The 23,422-nt window shown below is 40.8% G+C and overlaps 1 protein-coding gene across 1 annotated transcript in view; it reads right to left on the bottom strand.

Annotated features, from left to right (window-relative positions):
• The window catches only part of alpk2 (alpha-kinase 2), a 99,305-nt gene that overhangs the window by 37,060 nt on the left and 38,823 nt on the right, over positions 1 to 23,422 (bottom strand). The window contains exons 5-6 of the mRNA XM_072573625.1: positions 5,708 to 9,215; positions 800 to 947 (exon numbers count right to left, since the gene is read on the bottom strand). Coding sequence (XP_072429726.1) covers positions 800 to 947; positions 5,708 to 9,215 — 3,656 coding nt within the window. The remainder of the gene's footprint in view (positions 1 to 799; positions 948 to 5,707; positions 9,216 to 23,422) is intronic.

The raw sequence follows: 23,422 nt of genomic DNA, 5'->3' as shown, positions 1-23,422 counted from the left end.
CAGTGTGAAAAGTCCAGGTACTTTCCCAAGCGTTCCTTGGAATTGAGCCATTATACTTACATTAGGCATCTGTGGAATGCATGCCAGACAACTAAGAATCAATTACCATGGTCAACACGGATCAGAATTTTTTAATCTATTCTTAGTCAACAAAGAAAAGTTGGACAGTGAACTTTGATTACACCTCAACATGCCTTCAGTAACATCAGTCCTAGGGAAAGTTTCCAATCTTTGATTTTGAACCTTACAGAATTCTATTGTAGTATTACTTTAATTTTTTGCACTATTGCTAAGCACACAATCACTTCAGAACAAGTAGATCTAACTTGTGATTATACAAATATAAAATAATTTTGAGATATGTTTTATAACATGCCACAGAAATCCATCATTATTGCATTCAGAATTGGCAGATGACAACTACAATATCAATGTTCAAAAATCCAATGCTACAATTATTATGTTGATCTTTCATTCTCCATAACTCATAGATCTTGTTACTTTTTTGTAATAAAATATGTCTTAGCACGAATGTCTGGACTGTTAGCAAAAGTTTTGAACAAATGAAAACAGATTTGAACAACTTAACATTAGATTAGGAATTTCCTTGGAGTTGCTCACAGAACATTAACTGGATTTCTGCTGCAGAAAGGTAGAGTGGCTGAGCAGGGACAACTCTGAGGAAACTGCCAATCTAAGTCCTTAATGAGACTAGTGACGGTCAAGTCACACTGTGGCCACTCCAGAGTAAAATATCAGGAAAAAAATCAATGATCATTAACCCCCTTGTGCATCTTACCTTCTTTCTGCTTCAGTCAATACAATGCTGTTTTTTGTCCATATAATGGTGGAATCTGCATGTATGTTACAAAACAGGCACCATAGTTTGATATTTCTTGATACATCAGGGAACACTTCAGCATGGATTTTTTGGATCAGTTTTGGAACTGGAAGAGATTTCAGTTCTTTAGTTGAAGGTAAGGTTTTCAAATCTTAACATGTTTGTGCTCTTGAACTGTCTTACCTGTCTGCCATCCTTCCCACCTCTCTGGTCTACTCTCCACAACATCATCCCCCATCTTCATACACCTAGCACATTCCTAGCTACCCTCCCCCTCCCAGCCCCACCTCCCTCCCATTTATCTCTCAGCCCCCTTACCCCCACCCCTCTTTCAGGTCACCCCTCAACCTCCAATGCTCCAGGGAAAACAGCCCCAGCCTATTCAACCTCCTATAGCTCAAATCCTCCAACCCTGGCCACACCCTTGCAAGTCTTTTCTGAATCTTTTCAAGTTTCAAAACATCCATCCAATAGGAAGCTCAAATCCTCCAACCCTTGCAACATCCTTGTAAATCTTTTCTAAACACTTTCAAGTTTCACAACATGCTTTCGATAGGAAGGAGACCGGAATTGTATGCAATATTCACAAAGTGGCTGAACCAATGTCCTGTACAGCCACAAATTGACCTCCCAACTCCTGTGCTCAATACTCTGATCAATAAAGGAAAGCATACCAAATGCCTTCTTCACTATCCTATCTACCTGCGACTCTACCTTCAAGGAGCTATGAACCTGCACAGCAAGGTCTATTTATTCAGCAACACTTCCTAGGACCTTACTATTAAGTGTATAAGTCCTGCTAAGGTTTGCTTTCCCAAAAATGCAGCACCTCGCATTTGTCTAAATTAAACTTCATCTGCCTCTCCTCAGCCCATTGGCCCATCTGGTCCAGATCCTGTTGTAATTTGAGGTAACCTTCTTTGCTGTCTACTACACATCCAATTTTCATGTCATCTGCAAACTTACTAACTGTACATCTTATGCTCATCCAAATCATTTATATAAATGACGAAAAGTATCGGACTCATCACTGATCCTTGTGGCATTCCACTGGTCACAATATAGTTTGGTTACTTTAGCTGGGTCAGTTTTTGTCCAAAATCTGCAGGAGGGTTTCCTGACACCACATGTAGACAGGCCAACAAGGGGTGAGACCACATTGGATTTGGTACTGCGTACTGAACCCGGCCAGGTGTTAGATTTGGAAGTGGACTTTGGTGATAGTGACCACAATGATTATGTTTAGAGTCATAGAGTCATACAGTCATACAGATGTACAGCACAGAAACAGACCCTCTGATCCAACTCGTCCATGCCGACCAGATGTCCCAACCCAATCTAGTTCCACCTGCCAGCAGCTGGCCTATATCCTTCTAAGCTGTTCTTATTCATATACCCATCCAGATGCCTGTTGAATGTTGCAATTGTACCAGCCTCCACCACTTCCTTCAGTAGCTCATTCCATACATGTACCACCCTCTGAGTGAAAAGTTGCCCCTTAGGTCCTTTTTAATTTCTTTCCCCTCTCACCCTAAACCTATGCCCTTTAGTTCTGAACTTCCCCCACCCCAGGAAAAAGACTTTGTCTATTTATCCTATCCGTGCCCCTCATGATTTTATTAACCTCTGATGCTCCAGGGAAAACAGCCTTACTTTAGCAATGGAAAGGGATAGGTATATACCACAGGGCAAGAGTTATAGCTGAGGGAAAGACAATTACGATGCGATTAGGCAAAATTTAGAATGCATAGGATGTGGAAGGAGACTGCAGTGGAAAGGTACAATCAAAATATGGAGCTTATTCAAGGTCCTCGATATGTACCGGTCAGGCAGGAAGGAAGTTGTCGAGCGCAGGAGCCATGGTTTACTTAAGACGTTGAATCCCTTTTCAATAGGAAGAAGAAGGTTATGTTAGGATGAGTCATGAATGCTCAGTTAGGGCATTTGAGAGTTATAAGCTAGCCAGGAAAGACCTAAAGAGAGAAATAAGAAGAGCAAGGAGGGGACATGAGATGTTGTTGTCAGATAGGATCAAGGAAAACCATAAAACTTTCTATAGGTATATCAGGAATAAAAGAATGACAAGAGTGAGATTAGGGTCAATCAAGGACAGTAGTGGGAAGTTGTGTGTAGAGTCCAGGGAGTTAGGAGAAACGCTAAATGAATATTTTTCATCAGTATTCACATTAGAAAAAGACAATGTTGTTGAGGAGAATACTGCGATACAGGCTACTAGACTAGACAGGATTGACGTTCACAAGGAGGAGGTGTTAGCAATTCTGAAAAGTGTGAAAATAGACAAGTCCCTGGTTGGATGGGATTTTCCTAGTATTCTCTGGGAAGCCAGGGAGGAGCTTGCCTTGATCTTTATGTTGTCATTGTCTAGAGGAATAGTGCCAGAAGACTGGAGGATAGCAAATATTGTCCCCTTGTTCAAGAAGGGAAGAGACAACTCTGCGAATTATAGACAGTGAGCCTTACTTTGGTTGTGGGTAAAGTGTTGGAAAAGGCTATAAGAGATAGGATTTATAATCATCTCGAAAGGAATAAGTTGATCAGGGATAGCCAACATGGTTTTGTGAAGGGTAGGTTGTGCCTCACAAATCTTATAGAGTTCTTTGAGAAGGTGACCAAACAGGTGGATGATGGTAAAGCAGTTGGCATGGTGTGTATGGATTTCAGTAAAGTGTTTGATAAGGTTCCACACAGAAGGCTATTGCACAAAATATGGAGGCATGGAATTGAGGGTGATTTAGTGGTTGGATAAGAAGTTGGCTAGCTGAAAGAAAACAGAGGGTGGTGGTTGATGGGAAATGTTCATCCTGGAGTTTAGTTGCTAGTGGTGCACCTCAAGGATCTGTTTTGGGTCCACTGCTATTTGTCATTTTTATAAATGACCTGGATAAGGGTATAGAAGGGTTAGTAAATTTACGGAAGACATTAAGGTCGGTGGAATTGTGGACAGTGCCTAAGAATGTTGCAGGTTACAGAGGAACATAGATAAGCTAAGAACTGGGCTGAGAGGTGGCCAATGGAGTTTAATGTGAAAAGAATGTGAGGTGATTCACTTTGGAAGGAGCAACAGTAATGAGGAGTACTGGGTTAATGGTAAGATTCTTGGTAGTGTAGAGAGAGACCTCAGAGTCCATGTACATAGATCCCTGAAAGTTGTCACCCAGGTTGATAGGGTTGTTAAGAAGGCATATGGCATGTTAGATTTTATTGGTAGAAGGATTGAGTTTCGGAGCCATGAGGTTATGCTGCAGTTGTACAAAACTTTGGTGTGGCTGCACTTGGAGTATTGCGTACAGGTCTGGTCACTCCATTATAGGAAGGATGTGGAAGCTTTGAAAAGGTTTCACAGCCAATTTACTGGGATATTGCCTGGTATGGAGGGAAGGTCTTGTGAGGAAAGACTGATTGACTTGAGGCTGTTTTCATTAGAGAGAAGAAGATTGAGAGGTGACTTAATTGAGACATGTAAGATAATCAGAGAGTTAGATAGGGTGGCCAATGAGAGCCTTTTTCCTCAGATAGTGATGGCTAGTACGAGGGGACATAGCTTTAACTTGAGGGGTGATAGATATAGGACAGATGTCTGAGGTAGTTTCTTTACTCAGAGAGTAGTAGGAGTGTGGAACGCTCTGCCTGCAACAGTAGTAGACTCACCAACTTTAAGGGCATTTGAATGGTCATTGGATAAACTTATGGACAAAAATGGAATGGTGTAGGATGGATAGGCTTAAGATTGGTTCCACACAGGTTGGCACAACATCGATGGCTGCAGGTCTTGTACTACACTGCAATGTTCTATGTTCTAAAAAAGGGGTTTACTCTTGGAAACTGCGAGCATGGCTGAGATGTTAAATGAATACTTTGCATCTATCTTTACAAAAGAGGAGGATGATGTCCAAGCATTGGTGACAGAGGAGGAAACTCTATCACTAGAAAGGATTAAAATGAACAAGAAGTCTTGGATAGATTCTTGATGCTTAATCATAGAACTTCTACAGTGAGAAAGCAGGTTATTCCACTTAAAGTTGACAGTGCTCTGTGAGTTGATAATGAGGTACATACTAAGGTTTGGAGTAAGAGAGGATCAAAATTCTGGGGGCAATTTAAATTTTCCATGGACTCATGGGAAGTGCCAGAAGCCTGGCGAACTGCAAACATAACAGTGTTGCTCAAGAAGGTTGTAAGGATAGTCCCAGCAATTACAAACCAGTTTGTTTATTTTCACTGGAGGGGAAATTTCAAGAAACAGTTATCTCGAGAAGGTGCCCAGGCTTGTGAGGAAAGTAATAAGTCATAGTCTAAAAAGATCAGGAGCAACATGGAAACAAAATTGGCTGAGTGATCAGAAATGAAGAAAGTGAGGACTGCAGATGCTGGAGATCAGAGTTGAAAAGTGTGGTGCTGGAAAAGCACAGCAGGTCAGGCAGCAGCTGAGAAGCAGGACATTTGATGTTTCAGCGCCACACTTTTCGACCATGTGTGATAGGAAATAAAGAGTAACGGTTGATGGATATTTTCCACGCTAGAGAAACTTTTCTAGTGGAGTTTCACAGGTGTGTTTTTTAACAAAAAAATTCACTTATTTATTATTTTTCTCAGAAGCTCATGTGTCTGTGGAATACTTTACTGTAGAGGGCTGTAGAAGCTGTGCCATTAAGTATATTCGAGACTGAAGTAGATTTTTAATCATTATAGATTATTATAGCGATTAGGATACCCATTTTTAAAGTTTGTTTTACTTTTACTATAGCCCAAAAATTAGTTAGCTCTATAGATTTTTATATATTTTAATTGAGATGGTACATGATGTCATGTTTGCACGTCTGCTATTTTAATAGCATAAGAACATACCTTTGTGATCATCCTTCAGAGGGCACTTTATGCTTTTTAGCTCTTTATGTTCAAACTTGAGAGATTGCTCTTCCTTTGGCTTTTCATTAACTCTTTTAAAAACAGCAATTTTTTTACCAAGATTCTCTTTTCCTGTTGAAGAGTATGCCTGTTTGCTATTTTCTAATGGATGCTTTCCCATGTTGTCAGTTGAAAGACGTATACGTTTGACTGGTTCCTCCTTCCGTTGATCATTCAGAGAGGGAGCCAGACTCCCAGTCTCAGTGGTGGCCCTTGTATCCTCACTGGATGTTTTAAGGAAACGCGTTTTGTCACAGGTTCCTGATATTAATTCTTCATTCCGTGCTGCCGGTAATGGTTGTTTAATCTTCACAGCTGTAGTCTGCTGTCTATTGAGTGTTGGTGTAATAGCAATGCTCTTCTCAGTTAAAGGCTTCTTCTGTCCCTCACTGATGATACTCACTGTGTGAGTAGTTGGGGGCTCTCCTTGGCTTCTGTCATTTTTAGAAGTTAATGGGGATTTTTCAATTTTAGTATCAGGAGAAAATCTTTGCGTAATGTTGCTGGGCAATGTAAACATCTGGCAAGTCTTCCTTCTACTTTCAGTATTGGTGTCAGTTTTGATGTAGTTCAATGAATGATTTGGCACTATTGCTGCACATTTAACTTTATTTAGATTATTTCCTCTGGGTCTTTTAGTATAGTCTCTGCAATCCTCTTGTGCATCAGAACTACTATTCATTATTTTACCGACCATGGGTTGAGTAATAATGCTTGATTCTATGTTGTGCACAGCAGTTAACTGGGAAAAATTATTGTGTTCAATAGTTTTATTGTATTCTCCTGCAACAATTGCAGATTCTTTTTCCTTGTATTTTGTAAGATGTTCTTTTAATTGGATCCCTCCAATTTCCTTCATATTTACTACACAACACTTTGATACATCACTTAAATTTGCCTTGCAATCATGTAAGGATTTCACTTTTTGAGTGTCTTCATTCAAGCCTATTGTTGTTGATCTAACTTTTAAATCTTTAATCTGTTCAGTGACAGGTGGAACATTCATCACGGAACTGACTGAAAGTGTTGCTGATTCTAAATTTTCTGGGGCTGATCTCTTTTTGTCATTAACATGGCCGTGATCTCTTTCACGACCACACCTTGCAGGAGTAATGTTGTGATTTCCTGAGTTCTTCTCAACATGGCCAAATTCACCTTGAAGCATAACATCCTCATCAAAATATGATGAAGAGTTATCTGAATATTTAAAATCTGCAGCTGCATTAATGTCAATGTCACAGATTTTGTCTGTGGCTTTAATTTCCTCTGCAGCTACTATTGACAAATATTCCAAATGGTTCGCATTTTGAAGTATGGGTTGGGATTTCTGAGTTGTATTCAGAATTGAGCCATCAATTAATGGTGCTTTCAAATGATCTGTCACAACTATTTGACTATTTTCCAAATCTTGCACTTCTCCATACCTGTTATGCATGTCAATCTCAGCTACATATTCTGCTGAGTTCTGAATTGGTCTGGATATTTCCTGAAGGCTGGAAGATTGGTCAAAAATAGGTATACATACTGTCGATGATTTTTGTTCTTTTGAGATAGGATACTCCATATACTCCATAAGGTTCCCTGCAGTGTTAGCTTCAATCTTAATCAATCTTGGTTGATTCTGTTCTATTAAAGGAGAAAGATATTGTTCTGTCATATGTGACATTGATGATTGCAAGCCATCTAATTTCACGACTTCAGGTTCATTGTTGGATCGAAGTGCTATAAGATGATCTTCCAAATCTAGCACAGTTTCAGAATTTGAATGTTGGACAATTCTTGACTGAAAGATGAAATGCTCATATTCAGTTGATCGATTACTAACAGGAGACATGGCTATTTCTGTAGAATTACAAAATTGCTGGTTCATATTCTCATCATGAAAAACATTCCGCAGGTGTTCATCATTAACATTCTTTTCTGTTTTGCAAAGACCTTCAATTTCAACATTTGTCACATCTGAATTATATTCATTATTGATGCCTTCAGTAATCTCTCTTGAGCTATTCCAACAAAGACTTTCGAAAGGAGATGCCTCATCATTTTTCAGTTTCTCATTGTCTATAAGTGTGAATGTGTTAGCATCTTGATGAGTAATGACTGAAGGTTCAGTAGCAGTACTATTTGTTTTATATTCCATTTCCTGTAATGGCCAATCTGTGCCATCCCTTTTATTATTGAAGAATACCAGCTTATTGGACCGGATTTCTAAATTATCTTCAAATAGTGCAGGTTGTTCAATGGGCAGCTGTTCCTCTAATTGACAGATGACAGATCTGCTGGTTTCTTGAAAGCTTGATCCTGCTTTATTATTGTGGGCTTCAATGTCTGCTGTCTCAAACAACTGCATTGACTGATGTGTTGATCTATTTTCTTCATGTAATTTATTTTCTGAAGCATTTAAACTGCATTGTATCTGGCCCTGTCCTTCTGTGCTATTGAGAGGAAGGCTGAGGCTTTTGACAGCGCTTTCATGACTTTTTCTGTTCTCGAATGCAGTTTGTTCAAATTCATCAGCTAGTTCTTTATGTAAGTTAAGATTTTGAAGCATTGCTTTTGGACAAACGACCTTTGAGTGTAAATGTGGACACTCATATCTAGATGTATCCATCTCATGGGACTTACTATCATAATTTTTGTTGATTTGAAGTTGGCCTGTAGCTTGCGCAGGCCCATCATTACCATTATTAGTGCTAACATTTGAAGGTGAATTGAATTTGTTTTCTGAACCATAGCCATCAACTAGGGATATATTGGAGCTAGTGTTTAATAATCGGGAAATATCCTGAATCTGAACAGGTACAGTTAAACATGGTGGAATATCCAGGTATGGATCTATGCACCCACATGTGTCTTCTATTTTGAACATGTCAGACTTCGAATCATTACAAACGATTGATGATGGAAGATTTGCATTGTGAGTATATAGTTCTGATGGTTGTTCTAAAGTTCCCAGCTCTTTATCATAAATGGAAGAGTTCTCACAATGCTCTGAATTCTTATTTTCTATACAATAATCTCCTATTGAAGAGTCAATAAGTGGTCTGGTGCAGTCAGTTTTTGCCTTGTAGCCATTATTACTTCCTTCATATTCTTTGCTTATGCGCATTAACTCATCATCCTTTGTAATAAAGCACAATATTTTTTCCTGTAATTGGTTGTTATCCTGAATATGATACATTTCTTTAAAGGCACTGCTCTTTGAAGCTGTATTGTCTACAATCTGAGCATTACTTAAGGTTTTACAGTATGGGCTGAGTCTGCCACATTCAGATTTGTGGTCACAATTATCTTCATGAGATCGAACCAGATCACACTTGTTCAAAAACAAGAGATCTGTCTTTTTGCCATGACAAGCACTGGGATCATGTTTGTAGCTTGCTGAGCTTGTGGCATTTTTAATAAAACTAATTTCTCCATCTTTTGAAAGTAAAGGTTGCATTTCAGCCTGTGAAAAACAAATGTACGCATTAGCAAAGATGATGAAATGTAAAATTTACAAGGAACAGAGTGAAAAAGTATGTGTTACAATAGACATTAGTGAACTTCCTATGCTAAGAATGACTATAATACGTTGAGCAGGATGCCACAGTGCTATTTTCAATAATCTGTTCTGCATTTACTTTCTGTAACTTTGCCTATGTAACTTATATGTCTATCATTTTTTCAAACAAGTTATGCACTTATTTCTAGTTTTTGAACAAAAATTACATTGGTTCATTTCTTTAGTGCTGAAACGTTTTCCCCAATTTTAGGCTGTATACTTAGATCTAAATAGAACTGAGGCTGATTTATTTGCAGGGTTATATGCTGTTTTATTGGAAATGATTTAAACTAACTGCCCACAGTATGGGAACTAGGCAAGAATATCAAGCAGAACAGAATACTGGGACAGACAAAAAGCACAAAAATAGGAACTAGTAAGTTATTGGGGAGATTCTGACTAAGGGAGAAAGTAATAAAGTTTAAATTAAATTAACTACGCATGTATGTGAATGCATGGAATGTGGTGGATAAGATTGGTGAATTACAGTTGCAGGTGGTCATGTGGATCTATGATGTCATGGCTGTAATGATGATGTCACTCAAAGAATCACAATTTCTACAGTGCAGAAGCAGGCCATTCAGCCCATCAAGTCCACACTGCACTCCAAGATGCATCCCATCTAGGCCTAACCCTCTATCCTATGATCTTTCATTTCCCCAGGTTAATCCATCTAGCCTGCACATCCATGGACATTATGGGACAATTTACATGGCCAATCTTCTGAACCTGCATATCTTTGGACTCTGGGAGGAAACGAGAAAGAAGAAGCCTTAATGAATGTTTGCAGTGCATCTTGTAGATCTTATGCATTGCTGTTTATGGGTGTCTGTAGTAGAGGGGAGTTACTCATACAGTCATAGAGATGTACAGCATGGAACCAGACCATTCGGTCCAACTCGTCCATATCGACCAGCTATCCCAACCTAATCTAGTCCCACCTGCCAGCACCTGGCCCATATCCCTCCAAACCCTTCCCATTCATATAGCCATCCAGATGCCTTTTAAATGTTGCAATCGTACTAGTCTCCACCACTTCCTCTGGCAGCTCATTCCATACAAATACCACCGGCTACATTAAAAACGTTGCCCCTTAGGTCTCTTTTATATCATTCCCCTCTCACCCTAAATTTATGCCCTCTAGTTCTGACTCCCCCATCTATCCATGCCTCTCATGATTTTATAAACCTCTATATGGTCACTCCTCAGCCTCAAATGCACCAGGGAAAACAGCACTAGAAAATTCAACCTCTCCTGCTAACTAAAATCCTCCAAACCTGGCAACATCCTTGTAAATCTTTTCTGAATCCTTTGAAGTTTCACAACATCTGACCGAAAGGAGACCAGATTTGTAAGCAATATTCCAAAAGTGGCCTACTCACTGTCTTGTACAGCCACAACATGACTTCCCAACTCCTGTACTCAATACACTGAACAATAAAGGAAAGCATTCCAAATGCCTTCTTCACTATTCTATCTACCTGCGACTCCACTTTCAAGGAGCTATGGACCTGCACTCCAAGGACTCTTTGTTCAGTAAAACTCCCCAGGACCTTACTGTTAAGTGTATAAGTCCTGCTAGCATTTGCTTTCCCAAAATGCAGCACCCCGCATTTATCTAAATTAAACTCCATCTGCCACTTCTCAGCCCGTTGGCCATCTATCAAGATCCCGTTGTATTCTGAGGTAACCTTTTTCACTGTCTACTATACCTCCAATTTTGGTGTCATCTGCAAACTAGCTAATTATACCTCTTGAGCAGACATCCACAACATTTATATAAATGATGAAAAGTAGTGGACCCAGCACCGATCCTTGTGGCACTCCACTGGTCACAGGCCTCCAGTCTGAAAAACAATTCTCCACCACCCCCCTCTGTCTTCTTCCTTTGAGCCAGTTCTCTATCCAAATGGCTAGTTCTCCCTGTATTCCACGAGATCTAACCTTGCTAACCAGACTCTTATAGGGAGCCTTGTCGAACGCCTTACTGAAGTCCATATATATTATGTCCACCGCTCTGCCCTCATCAATTGTCTTTTTTACTCTTCAAAAAAACTCAGTCAAGTTTGTGAGACATGATTTCCCATGCAAAAAGCCATGTTGACTATACCTAATCAATCTTTGCCTTTCCAAATACATGTACATCCTGTCCCTCAGGATTCCCTCCAACAACTTGCCCACCACTGACATCAAGCTCACTGGTCTATAGTTCCATTGCTTGTCCTTACCACCTTTCTTAAACAGTGGCACCATGTTAGCCAACCTCCAGTCTTCTGGCACCTCATCTGTGACTATCGATGATACAAATATCTCAGCAAGGGGCCCAGCAATCACTTCCCTAGCTTCCCACAGAGTTCGAGGGTGCACCTGATCAAGTCCTGGGGATTTATCCACCTTTATGCGTTTCAAGATATCCAGCATTTCCTCCTCTGTAATATGGACATTTTTCAAGATGTCACCATCTATTTCCCTACATTCTATATCTTCCATGTCCTTTTCCACAGTAAACACTGATGCAAAATACTTGTTTAGTATCTCCCCATCTCTTTCGGTTCCACACAAAGGCTGCCTTGCTGATCTTTCAGAGGTCCTATTCTCTCCCTAGTTACCCTTTTGTACTTAATGTATTTGTAAAAACCCTTTGGTTTCTCCTTAACACTATTTGCCAAAGCTATCTCATATCCTCTTTTTGCCCTCCTGATTTCCCTCTTAAGTATACTCCTACTGCCTTTATACTCTTCTAAGGATTCATTTGATTTATCTTGTCTATAAATGACATATGCTTTCTTCTTTTTCTTAACCAAACCCTCAATTTCTTTAGTTATCCTGCATTCCCTATACCTACCAGCCTTTCCTTTCACCCTGACAGGAACATACTGTCTCTGGACTCTCGTTATCTCATTTCTGAAGGCTTGGCATTTTCCAGCCGTCCCTTTACCAGCGAACATCTGCCCCCAATCAGCTTTTGAAAGTTCATGCCTAAGACCGTCAAATCAGCCTTCCTCCAATTTAGAACTTCAACTTTTAGATCTGGTGTATCGTTTTCCATCACTATTTTAACACTAATAGAATTATGGTCGCTGGCCCCAAAGTGCTCCCCCACTGTCACCTCAGTCACCTGCCCTGCCTTATTTCCCAAGAATAAGTCAATTTTTGCACCTTCTCTAGTAGCTATGTCAGTAGCTGAATCAGAAAATTTTCTTGCACGCACTTAACAAATTCTTCTCCATCTAAACCCTTAACTCTATGGCAGTCCAGTCTATGTCTGGAAAGTTAAAATTCCCTACCATGACCACCCTATTATTCTTACAGATAACTGAGATCTCCTTACAAATTTGTTTCTCTTTTCCCTCTGACTATTAGGAGGTCTATAATACAATCCCAATAAGGTGATCATCCCTTTCTTATTTCTCAGTCAACCCAAATAACTTCCCTGAATGTATTTCCGGGATTCTGGGTATTTCAAGATGGAAGTTGGCAAGATGGAGGACGGGAAAAATTTCTGGCGGTAACAGGTTGTTCCTTTTTTGAGGTATTTTAGGTGTTGGAGGTGATTTCCTTGAATTCCAGATGCTGCAATTACTGTTTCATATGATGTTGCATTGTTTTGGAACTTTGGAGAAAAAAAGTCAAAACAACAGCACTTTTAAAAGGGAGAGGATCAGACAAAGACAGCACATGGTGAGGTTAGTGCAGAAGAGAGAGAGAGAGAGAGAGAGAGAGAGAGAATGTGTGTGTGTGCGTGCATGCGTGAGTGAGCGAGAGAGAGAGAGAGAGAGAGAGAAAGAAACCCACACTTTAACTGATACAGCAGGGAACCTATGCAGTTACTGCTTTTGCTGTTTGAATTCATGTATCGCTGGACCTCGGAGAGCGTCTAGGAAAATAAAGAACAGTGAAATTTACATCATTATCTTGGAGGAACCAGTTTGGGAGAGGTCACAACACTGTAAAATAAGTGAATATTTTTAATTGTGGCCTAAAGAAAGTCTGCAGTAGTGAGTAGAGTCAGTGCTTTCTTGATTATATGTTTTATTGAAATATGTCTCTTGATTAAATGTAAAAATGTAAGCCATAAGTATTAAGTTAACCTGGAGCAGTGTTTTGTAGAGGAATAAGACAGTGCTATTTTCTGGGTCTGTAGATTGGAAGAAGCAAAAATGGCCTTTAATAGAGTGATATGCTCTTCTTGTCAGATGTGGGAGTTTAGGGAGAGTTTACGTGTTACTGAGGATTATATCTTCAATAAATGTCATTGGTTGTGAATCCTATCAGATTGGATTGATCGGGTGGAGAGACAGTTAGAAGCAATGAGGAATTTACAAGAGCAAGGGGACATGATGGATGGCAGTCATAGGAAGTGAAAAAAGTTGCAGATACAATCACATACATGGGTTAACTCCAGGAAAGGTAAGACAAGTAGGCAGTTAGTGTAGGAGTCATCTGTGGCTATCCCCATTTCAAACAAGTATGCTGTTTTGGAAAATGTAGGGGTGATGGATTCTCAGGGGAATGTAGCATGAACAGCCATGTTTGTGGTATTGAGACTGGCTCTAACGCAATGAAGGGTACGTCAAGTTCCAAGAGATCAATTGTGTTAAGGGACTCCGAGGAACAGATAGACATTTCTGTGGCCAGCAGTGAAAAATCAGAATGGTGTGTTGCCTCCCTGGTGCCACGATCAAGAATGTCTCAGAGAGGGTGCAGAATGTTCTCAAGGGGGAGAGGTGCCAGCAGGAGGTCATTGTACACATTGGAACCAATGATATAAGAAGTGAAAAGGATTAGATTCTGAAGGGAGAATATAGAGAGTTAGGCAGAAATTTATAAAGGAGATTCTCGCGAGTAGTAATATCTGGATTACTCCCAGTGCTGCAAGCTAGTGAGGGTAGGAATAAGAGGATAGAGCAGATGAATGCATGGCTGAGGAGCTGGTGTGTGGGAGAAGGATCCACATTTTTGGATTATTGGAATCTCTTCTTGTGTATAAGTGACCAGTACAAGAAGGACAGATTGCACCTAAATTGGAAAGGGACTAATATACTGGCAGGGAGATTTGCTAGAGCTGCTCAGGAGGATTTAAACTAGTAAGGTAGGAAGATAGTGAGGAAAGAGATCAATCTGAGATTGGTATAGTTGAGAAAAGAAGTGAGTCAAACAGTCAGGACAGGCAGGGACAAAGCAGAGAATAAGGTAGGACTGATAAATTAAACTGCATTTATTTCAATGCAAGAGGCCGAACAGAGAAGACTGTTGAACTCAGGGCATGGTTAGGGATATGGGATTGGGATATCATAGCAATTACAGAAACGTGGCTCAGGGATGGACATGACTGGCAGCTTAATGTTCCAGGATACAAATGCTACAGGAAAGACAGAAAGGGAGGCAAGAAAGGAGGGGTAGTGGTGTTTTTGATAAGGGATAGCATTACAGCTGTAATAAGGGAGGATATTCCCAGAATTGCATCCAGGGAAGTTATTTGGGTTGAACTGAATAATAAGAAAGGGATGATCACCTTATTGGGATTTCATTATAGACCCCCTAGTAGTCAGTGGGAAATTGAGAAACAAACTTGTAAGGAGATCTTAGCTATTTGTAAGAATAATAGGGTGGTTATGGCAGGGGATTTTAACTGTTTGTAGATGTGGTGCCAATCAAGCAGGCTGCTTTTTTTTGGATGGTGTCAAGTATTTTGAGTATTGTTTAAGCTGCACTCATTCATACAATTGGGGAATATTGTACCACACTTTTGATTTATGCCTTGTAGGTAATGAACAGATGTTGGGAATCAGGAGGTGAGTTATTCACTGCAGAATTCTGACCTACTCTTGTAGCCACAATACTTATATGGCTATTCCAGTTCAGTTTGCAGACATTTAAACCACTAGAAGGTTAACAGTGGTGAATTCATCGATGGTAATGACAATAAATGTGATAGTAAGATTTTCTCTTGTTGAAAATGGTCATTGCCTGGCATTTGTCTGGTACAAATGTTACTTGCTACTTGTTAGCCTATTCCTGGATTTTGTCCATATTTTGTTGCATTTGGACATGGACTGGTTCAGTATCAGAGGCAACATGAATGGTGGTGAACATTGTACAATCATTAGTGAACGTCCCAATCTATGATGGAGGAATGATCATTGATGAAGCAGCTAAAGATGTTTGGGCCTAGGACACTACCCTAAGGAACTCCTACAGAGATATTCTGGAGCTGAGATGATTGACTTGTAACAACCACAACCATTTTCCTATGTATCAGGTATAACTCCAAACTGTGGTGAGTTTTCTCTCTGATTCCCTTTAATTTCATTTTGTTAGATCTGCTTGATTCCACACTTGGTGAAAAATGACCTTGATGTCAAGGGCAAGCACCTTCACCTCCTTTGAGTCAGGCTGGAATGAGGTCAGGAGGTGAGGGACTCTGAAAAAACTCAAACCAAGTGTCAGTAAGCAGGTTATAGCTAAGCAACTGCTGCTTGATAGCTCAGTTGATGACACCTTCCATCATTTTATTGATGGTCAAGAGTACACTGATGGGGTGGTAATTATCTGAGTCTAGATTAGAGTAGTGCTGGAAAAGCACAGCAGGTCAGGCAGCATCCGAGGAGCAGGAAAATCGACATTTCGGGCAATGTCGATTTTCCTGCTCCTCCGATGCTGCCTGGCCTGCTGCGCTTTTCCAGCACCACTCTAATCCAGACTCTGATCTCCAGCATCTTCAGTCTTCACTTTTACCTGATAATTATCTGAATTAAGTTTGTTTTTCTTTGCACCAGAACTACCTGGATAAATTTTTTACTTTGTCAAACTGATGCCAGCATTCTCGCTGTACTTTAATAGCTAGGTGGTAAGTTCTGGAACACAAGTATTGAGTACTATTGCTGGAATGTTATCAGGACCTATAACCTTTGCAATATCCAGTGCCTCCTGTCATTTTTCGATGTCATATTGTGTGGCTGAGGGCTAGACTCTGTGATACTGGGAACCTCTGGAGGAGGCTGAGATGCACAGATTTCTAATCATCGGGAAAATTGAGGGTTAAGGGGATAAGGCAGGAAAGTGGAGTGGAGGATTATCGGATCAACCATGATCTCATTGAATGGCAGAGGAGAGTCAATAGGCTGAATGGCTTACATTTACTCTTATTACTTATGGTCGTAAGGTAAAGTGTATAAAATTCCGCAGGAACAAAGGGAAGCATACAGCATCATAGCTTTCATTAATGGGGCACAGACTAAGGAATAAAGGAAGTCATGTCAAATTTGTATAGAACACTGATTTGGTCTCAGCTAGATTATTGTCTCATTTCTGGTCACCATACTTTAGGAATGGTAAGTGCATAAAAGATTTAAGTGTATGGTTCCAGGATTGAGGAAGTACAATTACGAAGAAATATTGAAAAAGTTGGAACTGTTTTCCTTGAAGAAAGTTATATTCAGAAGATAAAGTTAGTTCTATCCAGAGTTTAGGAGAATGAGAGTTGGACCCATTGAATGGGCTCGAAAAGGTAGATACTGAAGGATGCTTCCCCCATATGAGGCAGGTCTTAAACCAAGGGACAGTCCCAAATTAAGGGGTATCACTTAGCAGTGTGAAGAAGAGGAATGCATTCATGTGAAGGATAGTGAATTTTTGATATTTTCTGCCCCAGGGAGCTGTGGAAGTTCACTCATTGAATATGTTAAAGACATATTAATGACATGCAGGAAAATGGGGATAGCCCAGAAAAATAGGACTGATGTAGATGATCCGACATGATTGAAAGCAGGGTGGCTGACTTATTCATGCTTCTATATATTAGATTAGATTCCCTACAGTGTAGAAACAGGCCCTTCAGCCTAACAAGTCCACACCGACCCTCCGAAGAGTAACCCACCCTCCCATTTCCCTCTGACTAATGCACCTAACACCATGGTCAATTTAACATGGCCAATTCACCTGACCTGCACATCTTTGTGACTGTGGGAGGAAACCAGAGCACCCGGAGGAAACCCACACAGACACGAGGAGAATGTGCAAACTCCACACAGACAGTCACCCGAGGCTGGAATCAAACCTGGGACCCTGGTGCTGTGAGGCAGCAGTGCTAACCACTGAGCCACCATGCTGCCCAATATACAGTCCTAACAGAAGGTTGAGAGGAGATTTGATAGAGATATTCAAAAGCATTAAGTGTAATGAAGAAGGCATTTGGTAAGCTTGCCTTTATTGGTCAGTGCATTGAGTATAGGAGTTGAAAAGTCATATTGCAGCTTTACAGGACATTGGTTTGGCCACTTTTGGACTACTGCATTCAATTCTGATCTCCCTGCTATAGGAAAGATGCTGTGAAACGTGAAAGGGCTCAAAAAAGATTGACAATGATGTTGCCAGGGTTGGACAGTTTGAGCTATAGAGAGAGGCTTAATAGGTTGGGGCTAATTTCCCTGGAGCATTGGAGGCTGAGGGGTCACCTTATAGAGGCTTATAAAATCATGAGGGGGATAGAGTGAAAAGGCTTTTCTTCAGGGTAAGGGAGTCCAAATCTAGAGAGCATAGGTTTAAGGTGAGAGGGGAAGAACTTAAAAGGGACATAAGGGGGAACTTTTTCACGCAGAGGATGGTGCATGTATGGAATGAGCTGCTAGAGGAGGTGGTAGAGGCTGGTGCAATAACAACATTTAAAAAGCATCAGGATGGGAACATGAATAGCAGGGGTTTAAAGGGATATGGGCCAAATGGGACTAGATTCATTTAGGGCAGCACGGTGGCACAGTGGTTAGCATTGCTGCCTCACAGCGCCAGAGACCCGGGTTCAATTCCCGCCTCAGGCGACTGACTGTGTGGAGTTTGCACGTTCTCCCCGTGTCTGCGTGGGTTTCCTCCGGTTTCCTCCCACACTCCAAAGATGTGCAGGTCAGGTGAATTGGCCATGCTAAATTGCCCGTAGTGTTAGGTAAGGGGTAGATGTAGATGTAGGGGTAAGGGTGGGTTACGCTTCGGCGGGGCGGTGTGGACTTGTTGGGCCGAAGGGCCTGTTTCCACACTGTAAGTAATCTAATCTAATCTAATCATATCTGGTTAGCGTGGGTGAGTTGGACCGAAGGGTCTATTTCTGTGCTGCACACCTCCATAACTCTATGTCGAGAAAGAGTAGATAGGGGAAGAACTGTTCCCATTGATGGAACGATCGAGAACAAGGAGACACATATTTAAGATAATTGGTAAAAGAATTAACGCAGACATGAGGAGAAATTTTTCACATACCAAGTGGTTAGAAACTGAAGTGGGAATGTGCTGGTGATGGGTTTAATGGAGGCATTGAAGAGAAGGGCATTTAATATGACCAAGCAGAGTCAGCATTTACTTCAAAAAGAATGAATTATAAAAATATGAAGATCTTGCTAAAGCTATACAAGGCACTAGTCAGACCACAGCAGGAGTACAGTGTACAGAGTTCATAATTTTGGGATAAGAGATAGCAGATGTAAAACAGTGACAAGGAGAAATTGCTTCTCTCAAAAGGTTGTGAATCTATGGAATTCATTACCCCAGAATCAGTGAATTCAGAGGCTTTAAGGAAATTTATAGAAGTAATAGCTGGATATTTAATCAGTAATGGGTCGAAGGCACGACAGGTTAGATGCAGAAAGGATGTTTCCCTTTTGGGAGGGTTTAGGAACAAAAGGCAGAATCTCAGAATAAGGGGTTGCCCTTTAAGATAGATGAGAAGAACTTTTTTTCTCTCAGAGGATAGTGAATTTACAAAAATTCCTTCCCACAGTAGACTATAGTGGTTGGGTCATTAAGTACATTCAAGGTTGAGGTAGACAGATGTGGGCTGCACGGTGGCACAGTGGTTAGCACTGCTGCCTCACAGTGCCAGAGACCTGGGTTCAGTTCCTGCCTCAGGCGACTCTCTGTGTGGAGTTTGCACATTCTCTCCGTGTCTGCGTGGAATTCCTCCGGGTGCTCCGGTTTCCTTCCACGCTCCAAAGATGTGCAGGTCAGGTGAATTGGCCATGCTAAATTGCCCATAGTGTTAGGTAAGGGGTAGATGTAGGGGTATGGGTGGGTTGCACTTCGGCGGGTCGGTGTGGACTTGTTGGGCTGAAGGGCCTGTTTCCACACTGTAAGTAATCTAATCTAATCAAGATTTTTTATCAGTTGGGGAATCAAGCGTTATGTGGAAAAAGCGGGGAAGTGGAGTGGAGGATTATCAGATCATCCATGATTTCTTGAATGGTGGAGTAGTCTTGATGTGCTGAACAGCCACTTTTGCTCCATTGTCTTAAGTTATTATAGAGTATAAGAGGAAGCGGTTATGTTGAAGCCATATAAGATATTTGTTAGACCTCAACTGCATAGTTCTGGGCACCACACTTTGGAGAATGATGTGAATGCACTGAATAGAATCTAGAGAGGTTCACAAGAATGGTTCCAGGAATGAGAAACTTCAGTTTTGGAGACATTTTGGAGAATTTGGATCTATTGTCCTAGTAGGCTAAGAGGAGATATGATTAAAGTTTTTAAAATCATGAAGAATCTGGGCAGAATGCATATAAAAAGAACAAGAGGGCAGAGATTTAAATAATTTGCAAAATAAGCAAATGAGAAAAAAAAACATTTTCACAAACCATGTAATTCTGGTCTTGAATGAGCTTCCTAGTAGTATGGTGGAGGCAGTTCAAACAGGGCGTTGAAGAGGGCATTATTCCTATTCAAATAATCACCCAGTGTGTAGGCTCAATAAGAAAAGGAAGGAGAAAGGCAATTTGTTAAAATGATCATATGGATGAGTTAGTGCAAACATGGAGGGAAATTTGGATATTTTCTGCATTGTAGAAATTCTGATTCTGTAATTCAGTTCTGGCTTCTTTACTTAAGGAAGAACATACTTGCATTGCAAGCAATCAGGAAAGGCTGAATTGCTTCTTTTTGGATTTTGTTGAGTTTATTGGATGTATTGGAGATATCTTCATCTGGTATAGTGGAGAGTATCCATTCACACTCTTGACTCTTTCTTCGCAGATGGTGAATGAGCTTTGGCGAGTCAACAGCAATTCTCAACCTTTGACCCATCATCAGCATGCCCCTTTTGTGTCTCACTGCTGAGCTGGAAGTTCTGCAAGCTACCAAACATTGACTGGGTCCACTACTTTTCGTCATTTGTCTAAATGATTTTGATGTGAACATAAGAAGTATAGTTAGTAAGTTAGTAAGTTAGCAGATGACACAAAAATCAGAGGTGTCGTGGACAGCGAAGAAGGTTACAAAAGTCAGAGTGCAATGAGCTGAAAATGTGTTGCTGGAAAAGCGCAGCAGGTCAGGCAGCATCCAAGGAGCAGGGGAATCGACGTTTCATGCCTGAAACGTCGATTCTCCTGCTCCTTGGATGCTGCCTGACTTGCTGCACTTTTCCAGCAACACATTTTCAACTCTGAACTCCAGCATCTGCAGTCCTCACTTTCTCCTCAGAGTGCAATGAGATCTTGATCAGATGGGCCAATGGGCTGAGGAGTGACAGATTGAGTTTAATTTAAATAAATGTGAAGTGTTGCATTTTGGAAAGGCAAACTAGGGCAAGACTTATACACTTAATGGTAAGGTCCTAGTGGTTGTTGCTGAACAAAGAGACCTTGGAGTGCAGGTTCATAATTCCTTGAAAGTGGAGTCACAGGTAGATAGGATAGTGAAGAAGGCATTTGGTATGCTTTCCTTTATTGGTGAGAGCGTAGGAGTTGGGAGGTCATGTTGTGGCTGTACAGGACATTGGTTAGGCTACTTTTGGAATATTTTGTGTACTCTGGTCTCCCTCCTATAGGAAGGATGTTGTGAAACTTGAAAGGCTTCAGAAAAGACTTATAAAGATGTTGCTGGGGTTGGAGGGTTGAGTTATAGGGAGAAGCTGAATAGGCTGGGGCTGTTTTCCATGAAGCGTTGAAGACTGAGGGGTGACCTTACAGAGGTTTATAAAATCAGGCATACCATCCCAACTCACTCACTTCATCAGGAACGTGGGGCATTAGCAAGTGTGATAGGATTCCAAAATCGGTGAACTATGCCTGGATAGAACAAAGCCATAGGAAATTCTGGTAGAGATTTGTATAATCCTATTGTACCAATTGGTTGTCTGACTGAGGATTGTGGGTGAAAGGTCAAGATTATGACAGGTTTCGATGGATGGGATACAGAGTGACTGTTTTCTCTTTTGGAAAGCCAGGTTAGGTAGTCACCAAAAAATCCAACAGGGAATTCTAAATAATCTTCTCTCAAAGACTAGTGAAAATGTTGAACTTGCTACCTCACAAAACGTTAAATCATAAAATAAAAGCCCTTAGCGATAGAAGTTGTACAATGGCATGCATTGAGAATTGATAAATGGGCGGGAAACGGTGAATGGGGATAAGGGGTTCCTTTTCAGGTTGGTGACCTGTAACCAATGTATTCCACAAGGATCAGTGCTGTTTATAGTATACACGAATGACCTGGAGAATGGAAGCAAATGTACTATAGCCAAAGTTGCAGATGACACAAAAATAGTTGGAAGGGCAGGCTGCTAGAGAATAGAAACAGTTTACAGAGAAATATTGATTGATTAAGCAATTTGGCAAAAAGTTAGAAAATGAAGTGTAATGTGCAAACATGTGAAGTTGTTCATTTTGGAAGACAGAACAAAACAACAAAGTATTATTCAAATGGAGAAAAACTGCAGAAAGCGGCTGGAGCACTTATGCATGAAACAAAGAAAGGCTCCTAACACACAGGTCCAGCAGCTAATGAGGAAGGTTAATGGAATGTTAGCTGATATTTCAAGGGTGCTGGATTATAAGAGTAGGGAAGACTTACTGCAACTGTACAAGGTGCTGATGAGACCACATCTGGATTATTGTGAGCAGTTTTGGTCCCCTTACTTAAGGAAATATATTCCTTCATTGGAGGCAGTTCAGAGAATGTTCATAAGGATTGTCTTACGAGCAAAGGTTCAACAGGACTCAACTGATTGGAATTCAGAAGAACGGGAAGTGATCTCATTGAAACATATAGGATTCTTAAGAGGCTTGACAGGGTAAATGGTGTTTCCCCTCATGGGAAAGTCTTGGACCAGAGGGCATCGTCTCAGTATTGAAGGGCACCAATGTAAAACTGAGATGAAAAGAAATTTATTCTCTCAGAGGATTGTAAGTGTTTGGAGTTCCTTGCCACAGAGAACTGTGGGGGCAGATTCTTTGTGTGTATTTAAGGCTGGGATAAGTAGATTTTTGATGAGTAGGGGAATCAAGATTACAGGAAAGTCAGAGCAGCCATAATCTTATGGAATGAAGGAGCAGACTTGAGGGGCCGAGGGGCCTACTTCTCTTCTTATTTCTTATGGTCTTATAGCTACCACAGGGTATGGCTGAGGTGCACAGTATAGATACATTTAAGAGAGAAGGGTACTACAGATGGTGGAGATCAGAGTCAAGATTAGAATAGTGCTGGAAAAGCACAGCAGGTCAGGCAGCATCTGAGGAGCAGGAAAATCAACATTTCGGACAAAAGGAATGACCGATGAAGCGCTTTTGCTCAAAATGTCAATTTCCCTGCTCCTTGAATGCTGCCTGACCTGCTGTGCTTTTCCAGCACCACTCTAATTTTGACATGTAAGAGAATGTTAGACAAAAGGAAATAGATGGTGACATCTTGAAAAATGTCCATATTACAGAGGAGAAAGTGCTTGATGTCTTGAAATGCATAAAAGTGGATAAATCCCCAAGACCTGATCAGGTCTACCCTAGAACTGTGTGGGAAGCTAAGGAAGTGATTGCTGGGCCCCTTGCTGAGATATTTGTATCATCGATAGTCACAGGTGAGGTGCCAGAAGACTGGAGATTGGCTAATGTGGTGTCTCTGTTTAAGAAAGTTGGTAAGGATAAGCCAGGGAACTATGGACCAGTGAGCCTGATGTCAGTGGTGGGCAAGTTGTTGGAGGGAATCCTGAGGGACAGGATGTATATGTATTTGGAAATGCAAGGACTGATTAGGGATAGTCAACATGGCTTTTGGGAAATCACACTTGATTGAGATTTTTGGAGAAGTAACAAAGACGATTGATGGGGGCAGTGCGGTAAACGTGATCTATTTGGACT

The sequence above is a fragment of the Chiloscyllium punctatum genome, chromosome 1 (genome assembly GCF_047496795.1).
Source record: "Chiloscyllium punctatum isolate Juve2018m chromosome 1, sChiPun1.3, whole genome shotgun sequence".
Lineage (NCBI taxonomy): Eukaryota > Metazoa > Chordata > Chondrichthyes > Orectolobiformes > Hemiscylliidae > Chiloscyllium > Chiloscyllium punctatum.
This window is presented reverse-complemented; position numbering and strand designations above follow the sequence as displayed.